This window comes from Gilbertella persicaria (genome assembly GCF_025201335.1).
Source record: "Gilbertella persicaria strain CBS 190.32 chromosome Unknown B0P05scaffold_38, whole genome shotgun sequence".
NCBI classification, from domain to species: domain Eukaryota; kingdom Fungi; phylum Mucoromycota; class Mucoromycetes; order Mucorales; family Choanephoraceae; genus Gilbertella; species Gilbertella persicaria.
Genome location: NW_026251999.1, coordinates 190581 through 208031, shown reverse-complemented (window position 1 = coordinate 208031; position 17451 = coordinate 190581). Strand labels below are relative to the sequence as shown.

The 17451-nt window shown below is 38.4% G+C and overlaps 7 protein-coding genes across 7 annotated transcripts; 4 read left to right on the top strand and 3 right to left on the bottom strand.

The window, feature by feature from the left end:
* Window positions 1-4133: 4133 nt before the first annotated feature.
* On the top strand, window positions 4134-6526 carry B0P05DRAFT_553723 (kinase-like domain-containing protein). Its single transcript, XM_051579610.1, has 4 exons — window positions 4134-4652; window positions 4702-4877; window positions 4929-5481; window positions 5532-6526. Exons 1-4 carry the CDS (start codon window positions 4249-4251, stop codon window positions 6385-6387), a joined length of 1989 nt encoding a protein of 662 aa, XP_051432140.1. The 5' UTR covers window positions 4134-4248; the 3' UTR covers window positions 6388-6526.
* On the top strand, window positions 6471-7457 carry B0P05DRAFT_211813 (60S ribosomal protein L34-B). The gene is made up of 3 exons (XM_051573236.1): window positions 6471-6709; window positions 6761-6840; window positions 6901-7457. Exons 1-3 carry the CDS (start codon window positions 6631-6633, stop codon window positions 7069-7071), a joined length of 330 nt encoding a protein of 109 aa, XP_051432139.1. The 5' UTR covers window positions 6471-6630; the 3' UTR covers window positions 7072-7457.
* Window positions 7193-9354, bottom strand: B0P05DRAFT_589876 (uncharacterized protein; the record flags this gene model as incomplete). Its single annotated transcript, XM_051582762.1, has 2 exons — window positions 7193-7782; window positions 7842-9354. 2 exons carry the CDS (start codon window positions 9352-9354, stop codon window positions 7193-7195), a joined length of 2103 nt encoding a protein of 700 aa, XP_051432138.1.
* A 281-nt stretch (window positions 9355-9635) lies between these two features.
* Window positions 9636-10555, top strand: B0P05DRAFT_553716 (enhancer of rudimentary family protein). The gene is made up of 7 exons (XM_051579609.1): window positions 9636-9767; window positions 9831-9874; window positions 9928-9942; window positions 9987-10018; window positions 10065-10131; window positions 10176-10248; window positions 10299-10555. The coding sequence occupies exons 1-7, from the start codon at window positions 9765-9767 to the stop codon at window positions 10416-10418; spliced, it is 354 nt and encodes a 117-aa protein (XP_051432137.1). The 5' UTR covers window positions 9636-9764; the 3' UTR covers window positions 10419-10555.
* A 4-nt stretch (window positions 10556-10559) lies between these two features.
* Window positions 10560-13530, top strand: B0P05DRAFT_553712 (uncharacterized protein). Its single transcript, XM_051579608.1, has 11 exons — window positions 10560-10608; window positions 10670-10894; window positions 10940-10998; window positions 11067-11350; window positions 11419-11447; window positions 11566-11650; window positions 11697-12159; window positions 12208-12347; window positions 12387-12835; window positions 12880-13264; window positions 13315-13530. Exons 2-11 carry the CDS (start codon window positions 10674-10676, stop codon window positions 13471-13473), a joined length of 2274 nt encoding a protein of 757 aa, XP_051432136.1. The 5' UTR covers window positions 10560-10608; window positions 10670-10673; the 3' UTR covers window positions 13474-13530.
* Window positions 13383-15683, bottom strand: B0P05DRAFT_553706 (Alpha/Beta hydrolase protein). Its single transcript, XM_051579607.1, has 4 exons — window positions 15613-15683; window positions 15000-15569; window positions 14014-14955; window positions 13383-13946 (listed from the first exon to the last, which is right to left on the bottom strand). Exons 1-4 carry the CDS (start codon window positions 15641-15643, stop codon window positions 13501-13503), a joined length of 1989 nt encoding a protein of 662 aa, XP_051432135.1. The 5' UTR covers window positions 15644-15683; the 3' UTR covers window positions 13383-13500.
* B0P05DRAFT_553705 (trimethyllysine dioxygenase) lies at window positions 15684-17042 on the bottom strand. The gene has a single exon (XM_051579606.1). The coding sequence runs from the start codon at window positions 17018-17020 to the stop codon at window positions 15746-15748; it is 1275 nt and encodes a 424-aa protein (XP_051432134.1). The 5' UTR covers window positions 17021-17042; the 3' UTR covers window positions 15684-15745.
* Window positions 17043-17451: the final 409 nt, after the last annotated feature.

The following is a 17451-nucleotide window of genomic DNA, read 5'->3' as shown; positions in this document are numbered from 1 at the left end:
GCTTGCTCTTTAGTAAGTCGTTGGTTGTTGGTACGTTGTAAAAGCGTAGTGACATCAGAGGGTTGGATCTTGTCAGGACGATATAGCGCCTTACAGAAGGCAACCATCATCTTTGTTTTCCCTTCTGTATTAGTAACTAATCATCTAGAATTGGGATCAAAGAGCTTTGGTATTGTTAGCTGCGTAGACCTATCTTGTGAAAGTTTTTTGAGAAGACCAAGAAATCGTTCACTTTTTTCTCGCCAAAATTTGCCTGCTTTGAGATGTTTTATTTAGGCAGATTCATCCTGAAAAACAGTAACCATTTTTTCAACCTTTGGCCAAAGAGATGATAAAATATATGTATTTTTAGGATCTCGTAAGATTATGTTGCGTTTGGATTGAAGCTTTTTCAGAGATTTGGATTGCCAGTTGTTACGCTCGATCTGGAAGGATCAAGTAAAAACTTTGGCTTGTTCTTTCAATTCATCCCAAATAGTTTGAACTGAAGGGCAGTCAGGATCCAAACGGTTGATGTTATCCATGTATTGCTCAATATGTGTTGTCAAACCTTTCTATATGCAGATAGTCGAGCAAGATTAGGATTACCTTTCCAAGAACCAGGTCCAGCTGGAGTGTGTACCAGTTGATAGTTGATAGAAAGCAAGGCATGGTCAGTCCAACTGTAGTTGACAAAATTTTGAGTCATAGAAATTACATTGTCAGCATGAGGTAGAGTGCAAAATATATAGTCAATATGTGTGCGACTACCAGTGGTACTAACAAATGTAGGAAGAGGATCACTTTGAAAGCAATTTTGGAATGAAGAAGTAGATCATTTCAGCACGGATTAATGTTGGATTTACGGTAAATGTCATAGTTGAAATTGCCAGCAATAATAATAGGCAAAGACATTGACTGCAAATGTGACATTAATAGTTGATTGGAAGATAACGTGCGAAAGAATGTAGATCGACTACTACGCTGAGCAGGAGCATAGATATTGGGATATACATAAAAGGAGCGGAAGGTTCAGTGGCATGAGCGATGGACGTTAAGAGAAAGCGGCCATCCATAGAATTGATGATGAGATGTGCTGTAATTTTGTAGTGAGATTTTAGAGAAACAATGCCACAATGTTCTGTCCAAAGACTGGATTTAGTCTGGAACTTGAGATTGAGCTGTTTTTGTATATTAAGTGTAGATGTGTGTGTTTCTTGTGAGCATAGAATGTCACATTTAGTTTAACGTAGAAAGCGGATGAATAAGAATTGTTTGTAAGGATCTGAAGTTTTCGTAAGGCCACGACAATTAATGGTGGCAATTTGCATAGAGTCTTTAGGCATAGATTATCTTATTGAAAGTCAGGAGAGGTACCTGTTGATCCACCTGTATTATGATTAGGTACCACTCTATGTCTCTTATCGTCATGATTGAATGTGATCTTTCTACGCTCCTGAATAAGCCTTTCTAAGTCCAAAACCTCTTGGGTTGGATAATTGCTTGGAATATTTTGAAGATATTCATCATCATCCTCTCTATCGGAGTCAATGATTTCTACTTCACTATCTCCTTGCTCTTTCATTTCATGATCCATCAATTCATGCTCGACTACTGTAATATCGTTTGAAAGTATTTGAATAGTCTCGGTTGCTATTTGACTAAGAGGAACGGTAGTCAATGCAGCAGGAGAGACACTTTGCTTAGGCTTCACACTTTATGCCAATTGCTCATTGGGCAGGTTAGAGCCTGATCTACTAGCCTTGTCTTTTGTGATCCCAATACGCTTATTAGGAGGATGGCCTGATCCATGATTACGACGAGGACAATCACGACTGATATGACCAAGCTCATTGCAGTTATAACAACGACGAGTATAAATGAGTTCTATGCAATCTGCTCGACAATGGTCGAATTTTTGACAAAAACGACAAAATTGGATCATTTCATCCCACGTAAGCAGAAGTTCTCGATCAAATTCGGGCCAATCCACTACTCGACCAAGTTGCTCAGGCTCAGTCTTGTGAGGATTGTTCAGGTCAAGAACGACATAGCCCTGGCCAAAAAACACAGCACCATCCATATGAAATCCAAGATCCAGGACTTCACCAAAATGAGAAACCCGTTTGGTCATTTGCTCACGGAGAGTTGAAGGATGAATTAAGGGGAGTCGTTCAACCTTAACTCGAGCAATTTTCGCATTCTGGGACAAACTGCAGTAACTTTTGATAATATTATTATTTTCCATCTGTAAACCGGAGTTGATCAACTTATTGTATACTTCTGAGTTGGTGTCCCAGCAAGTTTCAATAAAACGTCTCTGCAAATACTTGCGCTCAACAAGTAAAGTGCCAAAGAATTAATACTCTTCATTGGTATTAAGTGACCCAAGGAACTGCTTAAGGCCATTCACATCACGAATGTTGGTGATATCGATCAATACACTATCTTTCTCTAAACCGACAATGTAAGGCGTAATGGTGCCTGAAGAATGAGTGTTGTTACTAGCATATTTTGACTGGGAAAAACCAGAAGTGCGTGCAGATGAAGCAGTGGCAGCCAATGATGACGACTGGTTAGCAGACACAATGGTTCTAGCCGCTACTTGCGATGAATTATCGTTGTTACGATGCCCTTTGGAGGATGTCATGTTGTGGGTTAGGTTATTGAAAAAGCCTGCAAAAGCTCAATTTTAGATGTGGCGGGATGAAGAATTGGAGTTGCTATAGTAGAAAATATAGGAATGGGTGTGTAATGAGCACCAGGTTTAGAGTTGTCCAACTTTTAAATAAAAAGTATAAAGGTTTTTTAAAATAAATATTGATGATGTTCCAATATTAGATGAAGGATAATGTTCAATATTCAACTTATAATGATAATGTTTACGATTACTTATATAATAGTGATAATGTTCAGTATAAGATTTGTAGGATTATAAAGATATTGTTCAAATGACCTCCTTCTTTATTCCAGAAAAATAAGGGAGTATTTATAATAAAATTGTGCGTTTGTACTATGTGAAAAAATAAAGAATAGGACTGCGGTATTTTACAGCAACTCCAATCCTTGGTACACATTTTAAGTATCTAAGCTAGCCGATAGCTCTGCTCTTCATCATGTAGTGTCAAAAAAAAAAAAAGCCCAAGGGTTTTGAAATTGAGGATTTTCATGAACAGTATCCTTTGGTCAAAAGGCATATTTGGGTCATTTTTCATGGGTCGTTTTCCTTGGTTCAAATCAATTTCAAAAGTACCCCGCATGTTAGTAAACACTGTTTGTAGGTATTTAAAATATTTATGCAGATGTAAACAGGCCTTGTGCTACCTTTATAGACTTAAGAAAAAGACAAAAATCTGTATGAACTGTTGCCTTTTTCGCTCCCAAAGCATTCGTTTACCTGGCACATCTGTCACATGAACAAGTAATGTACTACTAAATGACTTTTTGAACAAGATGTCCTAATAAAAAGATTCTTGACTTTCCTTAATCAGAGAGAAACTTCAAAGGGATGACAAGCTTTACAATGCATAATTGCATGTCTATTGGACTATTTTATTGATTATCAAATCTGTGGCGATCCATATGCCTCTATAAAGTTGACTTAAAAACATCAGTTGGTGTAAACTAAAATGGATTGAATTTTACACATAAGCGATTATCTTTCAATTTGCTAATCCTATCTCAATTCATATCTAGATGTTGCTATGAAGCTTGTATTTTGCTTCTTTTCAATACGTTATAGAGTTTATCCTTATGTAGCAGTGAATGGCCTCTTTTATATTAAGGCTTTCATAAACTCTCTTTTTAATCTCAAGTTTTAATGGAGCTCCAACGGATAAGGACTCAAGTTGTTATGTCTGTTGGGGACTTGGCTAACAAATGCCTCTATGATGGGTGACAATAACACTTTAGTTTATACAGCAAAGGATGATAAAAGCAGCAGTAAGACCAATGTATATTGACCTTTTCATTTTTTAATAGACCTCAAGTACAGCATTCAATTTCTTGCTCATACACTTGGTATGAGTACTAGAACGATAACAACATTAGTGTTGATTGCGTCTTGAAATAAACCTCCCTACTTGAGACTATTAAGCTTATTGTCAGCTTCATTTATAAAATTTTGTCTCAGCGACGTCATCTTTATAAAACACAGATTGTGTTCTTTTTTTCTTTTTTACTCTTTTGTACACAAAACGAAATAAAACTATTGTCTCTTCCTTCCTTCCTTCCTCTCAAGAAAGAACTCTTTTCTTAAAAAAAAAAAGCATGTCAGCCAGTAAATACGAAGAATACGAAGCAGGAGAAATTACGTCCGAAGGTAACTCTTATAGGAAGCGTGGAGTAGATGAAATTTATAATAGTCGACACCACCACCACCACCGCGACTCTTTTGAAGATGATCCATTTGCTGAATACGAAAGACTTGCTCGCAGTAAAAGAAGAGATAGCTATGAACGTCGTCCCTCCCCTTCTTATCGACGTCATTATCGGTCTCCTTCTTCTCATAGAAGAAGACATTCTCGTGATTATCAAAGTAATAGCATAAAGGATAAAAGAGAAAATTCATATGTATCCAATCGTGGTGATAATAACAATCTTAGACGCTCTAGATCACCTTCAAGTCATAGATCAAATTATACTATGAGAAAAGAAATATCCACTGAGGAAAGGTATGTAACTCTTCCTTTTAAACCATAAACGTTCTTATATCTGCCTTAGAAAACCTGTTCAAAAAGAACCAGAGCCTGCACCCTTAATACATTTTAACATTGAAGACGAAGAAGAAAAGAAAAAAGAAGAAGACCGTTTAATTGAAGAGCGTAGAAAGAGAAGACAAGCTATCTTGAGTAGATACAAGACAAGTCCTACGCCCTCTTTACCCAAATCACCTTCAGGTAAAGTAAAAACCATAACAAAAAAAAACATAGACTTATCTTTGTCTTTAGTCCCTACTGCTCAATTAGATAAACCAGACTCAACTCCATCTCCTGCTCAAGACGATACTTCAATGACTGATGCTGTCTCTTCAGAGTCTCCATCGCACCACATTTCTGCGGCTGATTATGACCCTTCTATGGATCAAGATCAAACAGAACTCTTGAAGAACAAAGATCACCAAGAACATGTTACTGAAGGTGTTGACAGTCATGCTGATATGGCTGCTTCAGACTACACTGAGCAACTTGAACAGCCTAAACCTGCTGCAGAACTAGACATGTTCTCTGATAATCTGGATATGTTTGCTGCTTCAGACCTTACCACAAACCAGATCAACTTATTAGATGCAAACCATCAACATGCTGCTGCAAATCCTAATTTGACTGACAATTGGGATGATCCTGAAGGTTATTACACTACTCGTATTGGTGAAATTCTTGATGGTCGTTATCAAGTCTTGGCTAATCTGGGTCGTGGTGTCTTTAGTTCTGTTGTAAAGGCAAAAGATCAAGAAACGAATGAAGAAGTAGCCATCAAGTTGATTAGAAATAACGAAACAATGTAAGTCATACAAGCCAAGTCTTGATCTTTTGACTCACTTTTTATTTTAGGTACAAAGCAGGCCAAAAAGAACTTACTTTCCTTAAGCGACTTATGGAGGCTGACCCTGAAAACAAGAAGCATGTTATTAGACTACAAAGACATTTTGAACATCGTTCTCATCTTTGCCTGGTATTTGAAACCTTAAGTATGAATTTGCGTGATGTACTTAAAAAGTATGGTAAAGATGTAGGCATTAGTATTAAGGCTGTACGCATATATGCACAACAACTCTTTTTGAGCTTGTCTTTGTTAAAAAGATGCAGTATTCTACATGCCGATATCAAGCCAGACAATATTCTTGTCTCTGAATCAAGAAACACACTCAAATTATGTGATCTTGGTTCTGCTTCTGATGCCAGTGATAACACAATTACACCATACCTTGTTTCTCGATTCTACCGTGCTCCAGAAATCATGCTTGGTCTTCATTATGATTATGCTATTGATGTATGGTCTGCTGCCTGTACTTTGTACGAATTATTCACTGGCAAAATTTTGTTTCCTGGAAGAAGCAACAATCAAATGTTAAAGCACATCATGGAGCTTAAAGGGAAATTTCCCAACAAACTGCTACGTAAAGCACAGTTTACCTCGCACCATTTTGATGAAGACTTCAGCTTTCTATCGATTGAAGTGGATCGAGTCACAAAGAATGAAGTAGTCAAGAAAATGACGTTATTAAAGCCTACAAGAGACATGAAATCTCGCGTATTTGCTGCTGCTACACCTGGTATGTCTGAAGACGAAAACAAGATTCTGTTGGCCTTTGTTGACTTTCTTGACAAGTCATTGGCATTAAGTCCTGATAAGAGAATGACACCTCATGAAGCACTAGTACATCCTTTTATTACTGGTAAATTTTAAATTTAATAAAATAAGATATAAAAAAAATGTTCCGTACCGGGCATGCATCTATTCCGGACAACTAGGTGGTAACATCATTGCCCGTGTGTACACATGAATCAGTTCCAGATGAAGGTAAAGAATCCTTCTTTTTCCAAAACCATAGGTGAGTGATCATCATCCATCCAATGGAGAGAATAGAAGACGACCATCAACATGAATCAACGATGACTGATGAATATACCAACTTGTTAGATTATCACAATGGCTCAACGTCTCACCTACAGACGCCGTTTGTCTTACAACACTCGTTCCAACCGTGTTAAGGCCGTCAAGACTCCTGGTAAATTCGAATGACGATGTATTCAGCCTTATTGATGATTTATTTTTATAGGTGGTAACCTTGTCTACCAATACGAAAAGAAGCCTGTCAAGGCTCCTCGTTGTGGTGACTGTGGTGAAACTCTCGCTGGTGTATGTATATATATATAGAATGTTGATTAAAAAAAAACTTATATTAATGATTATGATTAGATCAAGGCCCTTCGTGCCCGTGAATTCGCCACTGTTTCCAAGACCAACAAGCACGTTAGCCGTGCCTACGGTGGTTCTCGTTGTGCCCACTGTGTCAGAAACCGTATTGTCCGTGCTTTCTTGATTGAAGAACAAAAGATCGTCAAGAAGGTCCTTAAGGCTCAAAAATAAATAGCTCTCTGACAAACTTGCTTTGTGATTTTTCGAATAAAAAAATCCAGATACACACATGTACAGAACAGATTTGTTTGATTTATTATATATATGCACAAATGAGGGAGGGGAATGAGGATTATTTCTTTAGACGTTTGCCTTGTTTAGAGTTGTCTAATGCACCTTTACGTTTCACAGAAGCAACAAGTTGTTGAAGAGACGACTTGGATTTAGTTTCGCCTAAACCAGACTCAGTTTCTTTAGACTTCTTTTCCTTTTTCCAGTTGTCATTCTCGGCCATACTGCCTTCCTTCATCTTTTGTTGTCTAGCGTTCAACAACTTCTGCATGCTCTTTGTCTTTTTGAATTGAGGGTTGGTAGGATCAATAGCAAAATGGTGCGATTCTTGCACAGCAGCAAAACGAGGATCACTGACATTGATCTCAAAGTCATCTTCACCCAAATCTTGGTTCTTCTTATTCTTTCTATTCTTCTTTTTCTTTTCCATCTTTTCTCTCTTGAGTACTTCCTTCATATTGAAGCCTTCGCCCTTGCCATCATCGTCCATAAGAAGTTCCAATTCAGCTCTTTCTCGAGCCTTTTCTTCGCGCTCTTCTTTAGAAGCTCTCTTTTTACTCTTTGTCTTCTTTGTAACAACACCTTCTTGTTCCATTTCTTCCATGGCTTCCTTGAAAAATGGGTCATTGGCTGTCTCTTCGTCCATATCAGCTATAGAGGGGGAGGGAAGAGAAATGAGTTAAACAAGTAGAGAACCAGATGAAACTTACAATCTTCATCTTCCTTATGTTGTTGTTGTTGTTGCTTAGCAACCTTCTTGGCTTTCTTCTTTTCTTTTTGTTTACGTAAATAAGTTTCAATGGAGGTCTCTTCCTTGCTTTCTTCTTCTTTGTCCTTAACAAGAGCACCAGCAGCTTCACTTAAACCAGGTGTAAATGTAATTTCCATATCACCTTCTTCATCATCATCATCGTTGATCTTGTCTTCAAATGCTGTATTCTTGTTGCTGCCTAACAATTTCTTGTATTTTTCACGAAGAGCATCTAAATCTTCTTCGTCTTCTTCTTCATCTGTAGAAGCAAGGTAAATATCAAAATCAAGATCCTTGAGATCGTCTTTAGTGAACTCTCGACGAGTGACTTGGTAGCGATCCACATCATCTTCATCCCAAGTGAGTGAGACTTTAGTGCGTCGAAGAGCGTCTGTTTGGAACTTGGTAGGTGTGTAATTCTCAGGAGCCACTGTGGCTGAATCCCTAGGCTCATCATCAAATGTCATATTTTCGGGTATATAACGCAGATCAAAGAAGTTGGCACTGCTTTCGTATTCTGTATTATCGCAGGCCTTGTAAATTACTTTGGCTGTCTTGGGACTATCGCATTCAATCACAGCATAATAATACTTGAGTCTGTCTAATTGGTATTTACGCAAAGCTTCTTGATCAAAGTCTTGTCCATCTCCTTCTTCCAGTTGGTTTTTAATGATAGTTTCTTCTGTAATTTCCTCTTCTTCTTCCTCTTCTTCACTGTCGTTTGATTTCTTGTGCTTAAAGATCTCAGTTGGAGGGCCTTGTGTTTCTTCTAATTTTAACCGTTCTTTACCGAATTCAGAAGGGTAAATAGTGACACTTTGAATAACACCTGTGTCAGGCTTAAATCCATTCAAGACCTTCATGATATCCACTGCTTTGATCTTGTCCCAGTCCATGTTGACAAGAGCCAATCGACTGGTTTCTTCACCTTCAGGAATATGTGTCACCTTATCTAATTCGTCTAACTCTTCTTCTTCCTCTTCTTCTTCTTCACTGCCAGAAGCATCTGTATCATCGTCGTCATCATCAGAAGAAATTTCACCACGACCACGCATAGGATCATAAAACTTCTTTTGCGTCTCCAAATCCTCTTTTTCGGATTCTTCACTGTCTTTTTCAAAGCGTAAATTATCTTTGTCTTCAGCCAATTCTTTTTCTAATTGCTCTACTGTCTTGTCTTCATCAGAATAATCGTCACTCTCTTCGTCTTCTTCAAGTTGATAAAAGCGCTTCAATTCTTTTTCAGCTGTATCTTGTTCCAAACGACGACCGTATTTATCGACTCGTGGACCACCACTGAAATCAGTGGACTTCATCATGCCAGCAAAACGTTTGTCGATCGTGACTTTCATGTCCTTCTTCTTGGGTCTAACGAAACGAGGATCATTATGAACACGGCTAAAACGAGGATCGTTTGTGACGGGCGTCTTGGGTTCCCCCTTCTTAAAATTCTTTTTGTCGTTGGGTGCCATGGAGATGGTGAAGACGAAAAAAAAAAAAAAAAAAGTTGCGAGTGATTTAAGATCATTCAATAATGTAAAATAGTCACGATAAGCCACACATCAGGACAGCATGATTTGTGTATAAAAATGGATTCTGATGGGTGCCTTATTTGTTGAACAGAGAGTGAGACAAGCAATCTTGTATTTTACCTAACTGAATCTGAAGAAGTAGTTATTTTTCTATTATAGTACCAGAAATATGACCAAAGAAAGAAAGAAATAAAGTGATCTATCTATAGATACGTAGAATAAGAAGAACCAATCAATTCAGATGGTCATAAAACGCGTGTCCGAATAAGGGAGACTCAAAATCAAATGCAGACCGTCACGTCAACTTGATTTTTTCTATTTGTTTCTGAAGAACACATACAACACTAGCTATGGTAATCAGCACAGTATAGGTTCATTCATAGTACTTACAACCCCCTTTTTTTATTTTGGTTTAGTCAAACCATACCATTCTTTTGTTACAAGCAAATCAGGGTCAAAGGTATATATAAAAGACCTAGACCATGTAAATACTGATTCCTCTCTTTCTTCTAGTTCAAGAACATATTAGTAAGTAAGCTTGTTAAACATAAACAAAATCTAATGATATGTAGTGACTTTCCTACAGAGAGTGAAGCTATGGATCGTAGGTATCAATAAGGGTTGAATGAGTGTCTTATGCCATTCCTCAGATATTGCTGGATTATATGAATTACGCCTTGCTAAAGAAAACCCAAATGCTGGTCAAGTACAATACAGGTAAAGAACATTGGATGATACTAAGTTGATCAACACAAATACAGGGCTGAAGATCTCTTTCGATTTATTGATACATATAAAGAATTTGTTGGATTAGTATTTGATCCAAAAACCAACGTAAGTCATTCTCGAGAACAAAAAAAAAAGAGACTAAGCTCTGCTGTTAGTTTTATCAACCACGCGATAAAGAATGGATCAAAGACCGTCTAATTGCTCATTTCAGTCAGCCACAGCCAGATCAATCACCAGCACCCCAACGTTCTCATGGACGTCGTAGAAATCGCTAAAATGCAATAAACATTCATTAAACTCCACGTTTCTTGAAACGCGTGATAATATTTGTGTATGTATGTGTGTGTAATATAAAACTAAACTCAGCAACCAGTCTTAATTGACCCGCTTTATACGTTTTTTCCCTTCTCCCCCCTTTTTTTTTATATATATATTTTATTTTTATTTTTTGTGTGTATAGATAAAGTAAGTTTCTCAAAAAGAAGTGAAAAAGTAAGCTGATGAACCACATGTGTTTATGTTCTAGAGAGATGTCAGTGTTTACACCTGTGATTAGGTTACCACCAAAGCGTAAACCTAGTCTGGCTCGTAGTCATAGTAACAACAGTAGTAGCACGACTCATTATAGCAATTATGATTCCCCTGATCCAAAGGAATTCCTTGTATCAGACACATTATTTCTAAGCAAATTGCCTGATAAAGTAAGGGAAAGCGATATTCGTACTTTATTGCAACATTGCATGCCTATTGAGTAAGTCATACATGACACGTAGAACCATCATTAACCATACGACAGGATTGTACTTGACCGAGAGAAAGATATTGGACAGTTACGATTCAGCCACCCAAAATATGGTACTATTATTTTTTTCTATTCTTTTTTTTTTTTTTTTGACCTATTATTATTTTTTTTTTATCAATAGCTGACAGGGCTTATTCGCTTTATAATGGATTTAAGTTTACCAACAGTGCTATACTGGAACTGCAAATGTATCAAGATAAGCGGTTGGATCCCGAAGCAACTGCCGTTCTTTTGGAAATTAATGGCTTACCTGATTATTTTGATGACAACAAACTGTACGACGTGTTTCGTCCTTTTGGCCCATTGGATTTATGCAAGTGTGTTATGAAAGACGGTGCCTTTAGAGGCACTGCTTTTATACAATTCTTTAACCAACACAACTCTGATGATGCTGAAACTCATTTGGTAATACAAAAAAAAAACACATACACACACACACACATAGGCTTGATCTGATCTTTTTGATTGACTAGCATGGTCATTTGTTGGACGGACATAAATTGTAAGTTAAAATATGAAAAGCAAGAAAGGGGAGGAGGGGGAATCAGGGGCAAGGAATATTTGCTATTTAAGGAGGCCTAGTTTTCTATTCTTTTTCTCTTATTCTTTATTTTGTATAGATCTGTTGTTCCTTTTATGCCCTCAAAACCGTATGCACCAGCACCAGCACCAGCACCAGCACCACCACCACAAAAAAGAGAAGAGGTAAGTTAGATGCAAAAGAAAGAAAGAATACTCACTTTATCCATAGATTTTAGAAGAAACACCACAAACTGTAGATATTATGAATCTCTATATCAAGAATCTTGAACCTCATATTACGAATCAAGACCTGAATCAAGCATTCCGAAAATTTGGCCGAATCATCTCGGCTAGAGTGATGACCAACCCAGCTACAGGTCAGTCTAAGGGCTATGGTTTTGTTAGCTTTGGTAAATCTGAAGAAGCAGCAGCAGCCCTACAAGAAATGAACGGCGCCATCTTGGGCAATCGTCCTCTGACTGTTGCCTATCATGAACCTCGAAAAGGCAGAGGCAACACGAACAATCATAGCAATAACAGCAGTAACAACAACACGCCTATTCCCAACTATCAACATCCACCTCATGTGAATAAGCAAATGAATGAAAACAATAACTATTACAACTATAATTCAATGGCTCCTCCTCAACAGCAACAGTCTTACTATATCCCTGATCAACGACCAGTGAACTGTAAGTGTTCTTTATTGTAGCATCATCATTGACTTATGACCACACTAGTATCTTCTACAACACCTATTAATGGTCTTGGTATTGATAACGTGGATGAATTAGGCATCAACATGAATCTCAGAGATCTTTCCATTGGTCAAAAACCTGTAGCTATGCATGCTGCTACAATCAATTTACCGGCAAGAAAGGTAAATATTCTAAAGCGGACTTTGTTTAATCGTGTATAGGTATCCGATGCACCACATATCAATTCCTCGCCTAATTCAGGTACAAGCACAGGCAAGTCACTCATTTCTCTTGCTTCTGGCTTAAGTGTTCAACAACCACCACCTTCCATGCCACATCCTGTGATTAACTATGGTCATAATGGTCGTCCTACTTTGCGTAGAAGAGGTTCTTTGGAATCCGTCATGACAGAATCAAGTGCCAATATACAACGTATCAAGTTAGAAGATGCTGTCAGACATTGTGGTGATTATGGGAAAGCAACGGGAGATATTGTTGATATGCTCCTTACCTTGAAGCGCAAAGAACGATCACTCTGTTTGTTCAATCCTGACTTTTTGCGTGATAAAGTACAGTTGGCTTTGGAAGCTTTGGCTACTTGTAACGAGACAGACAGTGAGGAAGAAGAAGAAGAAGATGTGGACGTGGAAATGGAATTCACCATGAGAAAGTAAGTAGAGAAAGAGAGAAGGCACATTTAACCCTATGTATCAGAATGCCAAGCAGCAAAAAATCTTCTGTGATGATGCTTCCTTCTCCTACACATCAACAGCCTTACTATAATCCTGCTACGAGTCCTCCTATACAGCGTGAACATAACTTATCGCCACCTTTTATTCAGCCTGTAAAAGAATCAAAAGCAATTCCTATTATAGCACCCCCTTCGACTATTGTGAAAGCGCCTTCTACAAAAACGGCAAGCTTAACAAAAGAAAATTTGATGAACAACAATGAGAAAACGCCTGAACCATCTTCTGCATCGCCTATTATTTCATCAAGCGCCAATAAGGAAATTGAGGAGCTCTTGGTTTCTCTTGAAGGTAAACCCATTCATGAAAGAAAGCAGCTATTGGGCGATAAATTATTCCCACTTGTCAAGGTAAGATCCCAAGAGAGTGTACTGACATGATTACTCATACAAAGCTTTAGTCAACGGGTACAAAACAAGCACCCAAAGTTACCATTTATTTGTTAGATACAGTGGATTTACATGAATTAGCCAATATCATGTATGATACCCCATCATTAAAAATGTGTGTGGAAGAAGCATTCGAATCTTTACAACAACAACAACAGCAACAACAATAAATTATTGTTTTTTTGAGAAAAAATAAATTATGGCTTGTCAAGAGCAAGAGATTCAGTAACAAATTGATGATGGAGATGCATCATGTCTTCTTCTTCTTTTTCATAATATAGACGTGCTCTTTGTAGACCATGAAAGTATTGAGAAGGCATATGATCCATCAAGAAGAACGGGTACATCTTTTCAATGAAATAAATAGGGTTTCCATGTGGCAAGTATCGTTGTACCCAAGAGTTTTTGATCAGTGTGGCCCATTTAGGCAAGTTGGGCAGAGGTAAATTTTCATACTGTCGTGCAAGTAGTTTCTTGTGATTACGTACGGGTTGTTGATGACGCATAACAATATTGACCTGCATAGGTGGTTGATAGCTTGAAGGGTAAGATTTTAATGGCTTTGTATGCCATTCACGTGTGATATGAATAGTATGGCCTATATGAGAATAATTAAAGAAATCATTTTCGCTGATGAAATGACCTGCAGTTTAAGGAGATGAGTTAGTTATGTCAGGAGGGTTGGGAGGGGAAAGAAAAGAGGGGCTTACCACACGTTTTGCTATCATAGCCAGGTGGAAGTCGAGAAAAGATGTCACTTTTGTTAATGATTCGCCATAATGTGCTCGATCGTGTGACGGGTAGATTGGTATGTGAAGAGAAATTGGATGCAAAATCACTATCGCCTACAGCTGGTGTGCCAATAATGTAACAGTCGCGCAAGACAAGTCGATCAGATAAATCTTGAGGACATTTAAGCCATCTTGCATACAAGAGCGAACTCAATGCTGCTCCTAAAGAGTGGCCTGTGATCCATAATTGAACAGGTGCAGTGGTGTGTAACTGTTCTTGAATCTGAGCTGCTTTCGCTTGAACAGCAGCCAAGATAGCACCATAGGGATCACGTATATCTTGATCACCAAAGCCTGTCGTGCTGAAAAGGGACTCATAAAAGCCTTCGTGAACACAGCCAAACAAAAAAGAGCGAGCATCCGTACGTTGAAATGTAGCATCTACCAAAAACTCTTCATAGTTAGTAGGTGTTGTTCCTTTGAAGGCAACTATAATGAAGGGCATGGTTTCTGACCAAAAGATACCACAAAATGGTCCACCCAACGATTTAAGCTCAGAGACACCGGCAAAATGCAGCCCCCAGGTTTCAGCAATCTGTCGAATACGAGCTTCTGATTCCCACAAGAGCTCCTTCATTCTGCTTTCAATGATATATTCTGAATTGGCCTTGGTAATGTCGGAAGCTCTTTTGTTTTGGTCATCTCTAGAAGACATATAGAGATCATAGGCTTCTTTTACTTTGATAGTATCTCGCTCATAGATCAAAGACGATAAGAGAACAAAGGATTGAGCAATAGAAAGATCAAACGTACGGCGCCGACAGCCTGAAACACTAATAGGGCTTGCAGGCGTACCCAAGATAGGCAGTGTCCCAAGCACAAGCTGTGCAGATGAATCAGACAACATGAACTCAGGTGATCCTTACAAACGCAGTCAATACATGTTAAAGAAAAAAGTTGCTTACCCCAATTGATAGCACTGAACCCTTCACCATACTTGACACTCATATACTTTAAGATACGCCAGCCTTCCAGTTTGACCATAAAGAGTTTAAGGCCTATTTCAAACATGACAAGAAATGTCATGGTAGTAGGATACACCATCAAAAGAGCTGCTGAACTGACGGGTGCAGTAAAAAATAACGGCCAATTAAAATAGAAAGTTAAAAATAAGTTTTTGAAACTGTTAATCATATAGCCCAGATAGGGCCAAGGACGACTTCTGACAGGTTCAGGTGTACCTTGTTGTTGTTGGAAAGCTTTAAGTAGGCTATAATGACTTTGTTTTTTCTCGATAAAGATAGGCGTGCCTGAAAGACTTGTTTTAGCATGACGAGAAGTATAATCCCGCTCTGGTTGCATTGAGGTTGAATTCAATGATGTGCTTTTCTTTTGCGTGCTGTTGCTACGGCTATGCGTATGATGATAAGTATCAATAGGGGTTGAATAATGCCCAATGCTATGATGTGGTTGCTTCATATGGGTCACTTTGCTACTTTCAGAGTGACTTGCATCAAGCGACCTTGATCCCTTCACTATACAATGTAAGTATCGCTTCAATGGCACTCTGTCATTTACCATGATGAAGGTTAGGAGAGCGAGTAGACATGATTCAATAAAAGAAGAAGAAAAGAAAAAAGAGACGCGGATACTGCTTTTACATGATTATTTATTTGTTTCGAGAAAACGCCTTTTTCTGATATAAACAAAATTACAAAAGACGATTTTTATCTTGAGGTGTCATTCTAAGTGTTCTTGCTCGACTCTTGTAATCATCCCAAGGAAAATAAGCACCACAAATACGACGGTGACCAGTAAAAGCACTGCGGCCATGCAAGACACGCCAATTGTCGAATGTCACTACACGCCCTGGAGTCAATGAATCCCAGAGCTCATTCTCTTTCGCCTTGACTAATTTGCTCCATAAGAACAAAGCATCATAGAATTCGTCTAATTGAGTCGAACTCAAATGATCCAATGTGGATCTATCATCATTGTTGTAACGAATCTGATAAAGTTCACCGTCAGGTCCATGATTCAAAATAGGAAAGGCTCGAGGGGTGGGAACAATTAAAACGTTTTCATCACCCGCTGAGTGAGTGGGAATACGTGTATTAGATAAGACACGATAAGCATTAGACGAGGTTTCCTTGAGTTGTTTGGCTACATGGAAACCATCCACAAAGAGGGAGTCACCGCCTTTGCCTTTGAATTCTAGCTTGTGAAACATTTGTAAGCCAGCAGGTTCTGTAAAATACGTGTTGTCTGTATGTGCACCCAGAGCGAGCTGTGTGTAAGCCGTATCCGCATGAGCCAGATCAGCCGTAAAGGACCAGATGCCTTGCGAGTAATGCGTTTGTCTTAAAAAGCAAAGACGCCGAGCTAGTTTCTCGGTAGCTTCTACAGTAGTTGGGCATCCTTCAATAAACGAAATACCGTATGTTTCGAGCTGATCCAGCCATTGTTTTAGGCCCTCGTCTGTATGCATCACAGCATCATGTTCTATGGGTGATAATCGGAATTGAGCATCCCATAACTTAGGCTTTTTAGAAGCCAAGGGCTCAGAGGAGCGAAGGATAGGACTATAAGAATGCGTATGTAACCAATCCCAGGCATAAACAGATTGATGGCCATCTGGCCATGAGACAGAAAGACCCTCCTGTGTACTATCGACAGCTACAGGCTGAATATCTCGAGGAATTGAAAAAGTATCCACAAGTCGCTGACGTGTGATGGGATGATAGCATTTTTCGCAATGACAATGGTCTCGTAGCCAAAAGTGACTATAGACACTTGTCTTGTTGGCGTTCCAGTCTAGGTATATCTCCTTGTCGTTAGCGAGACCAGCTCTTTGAGGAACTGCACCCGTTCCTTGTAACTGTTTTCGAGCATTAGGCTTATGCAAACGAGATGCTGAGGTAGAGAATAAGGCTCGATTGATTTGTTTGGATCCAGCCAGTCTTTGTATACTGAAAAAACGGTGCATTTACGAAAAAGAAATAAAAAAAGGGAAAATAGGATGAGTCAAGCGTAATTAAAGGGCCTGTCTTCTAAATTGTGTTACTTTGATTTTTTTTTCTTTTCTGGCTTGATGTTTTACTTGAAACTCAGGCAACTTGACCATGACAAGCAAAATGTGATGTAAATTAAATCTTTCTTTCTCTCAGAACTCTCAAGTAATCTTAACTTTTTTAAGATTGACTAAGATTCTTTTTAAAGCCAGGTGAGCCTATTGTTTTTTTTTTCATAATCATATCGATTCCGTAATGTTTGGAAATAAGCCTGAATAAGTTTATTGACAGCACCAATTAGACAGCCTTCTAGCACAAGATATTTCTCAAGAACAATGCACTGGCAATAAAGTCTGATTTGATCAACAATTCAGGCATGAAGGTAGGCTTTTGTTTTAACCATTGA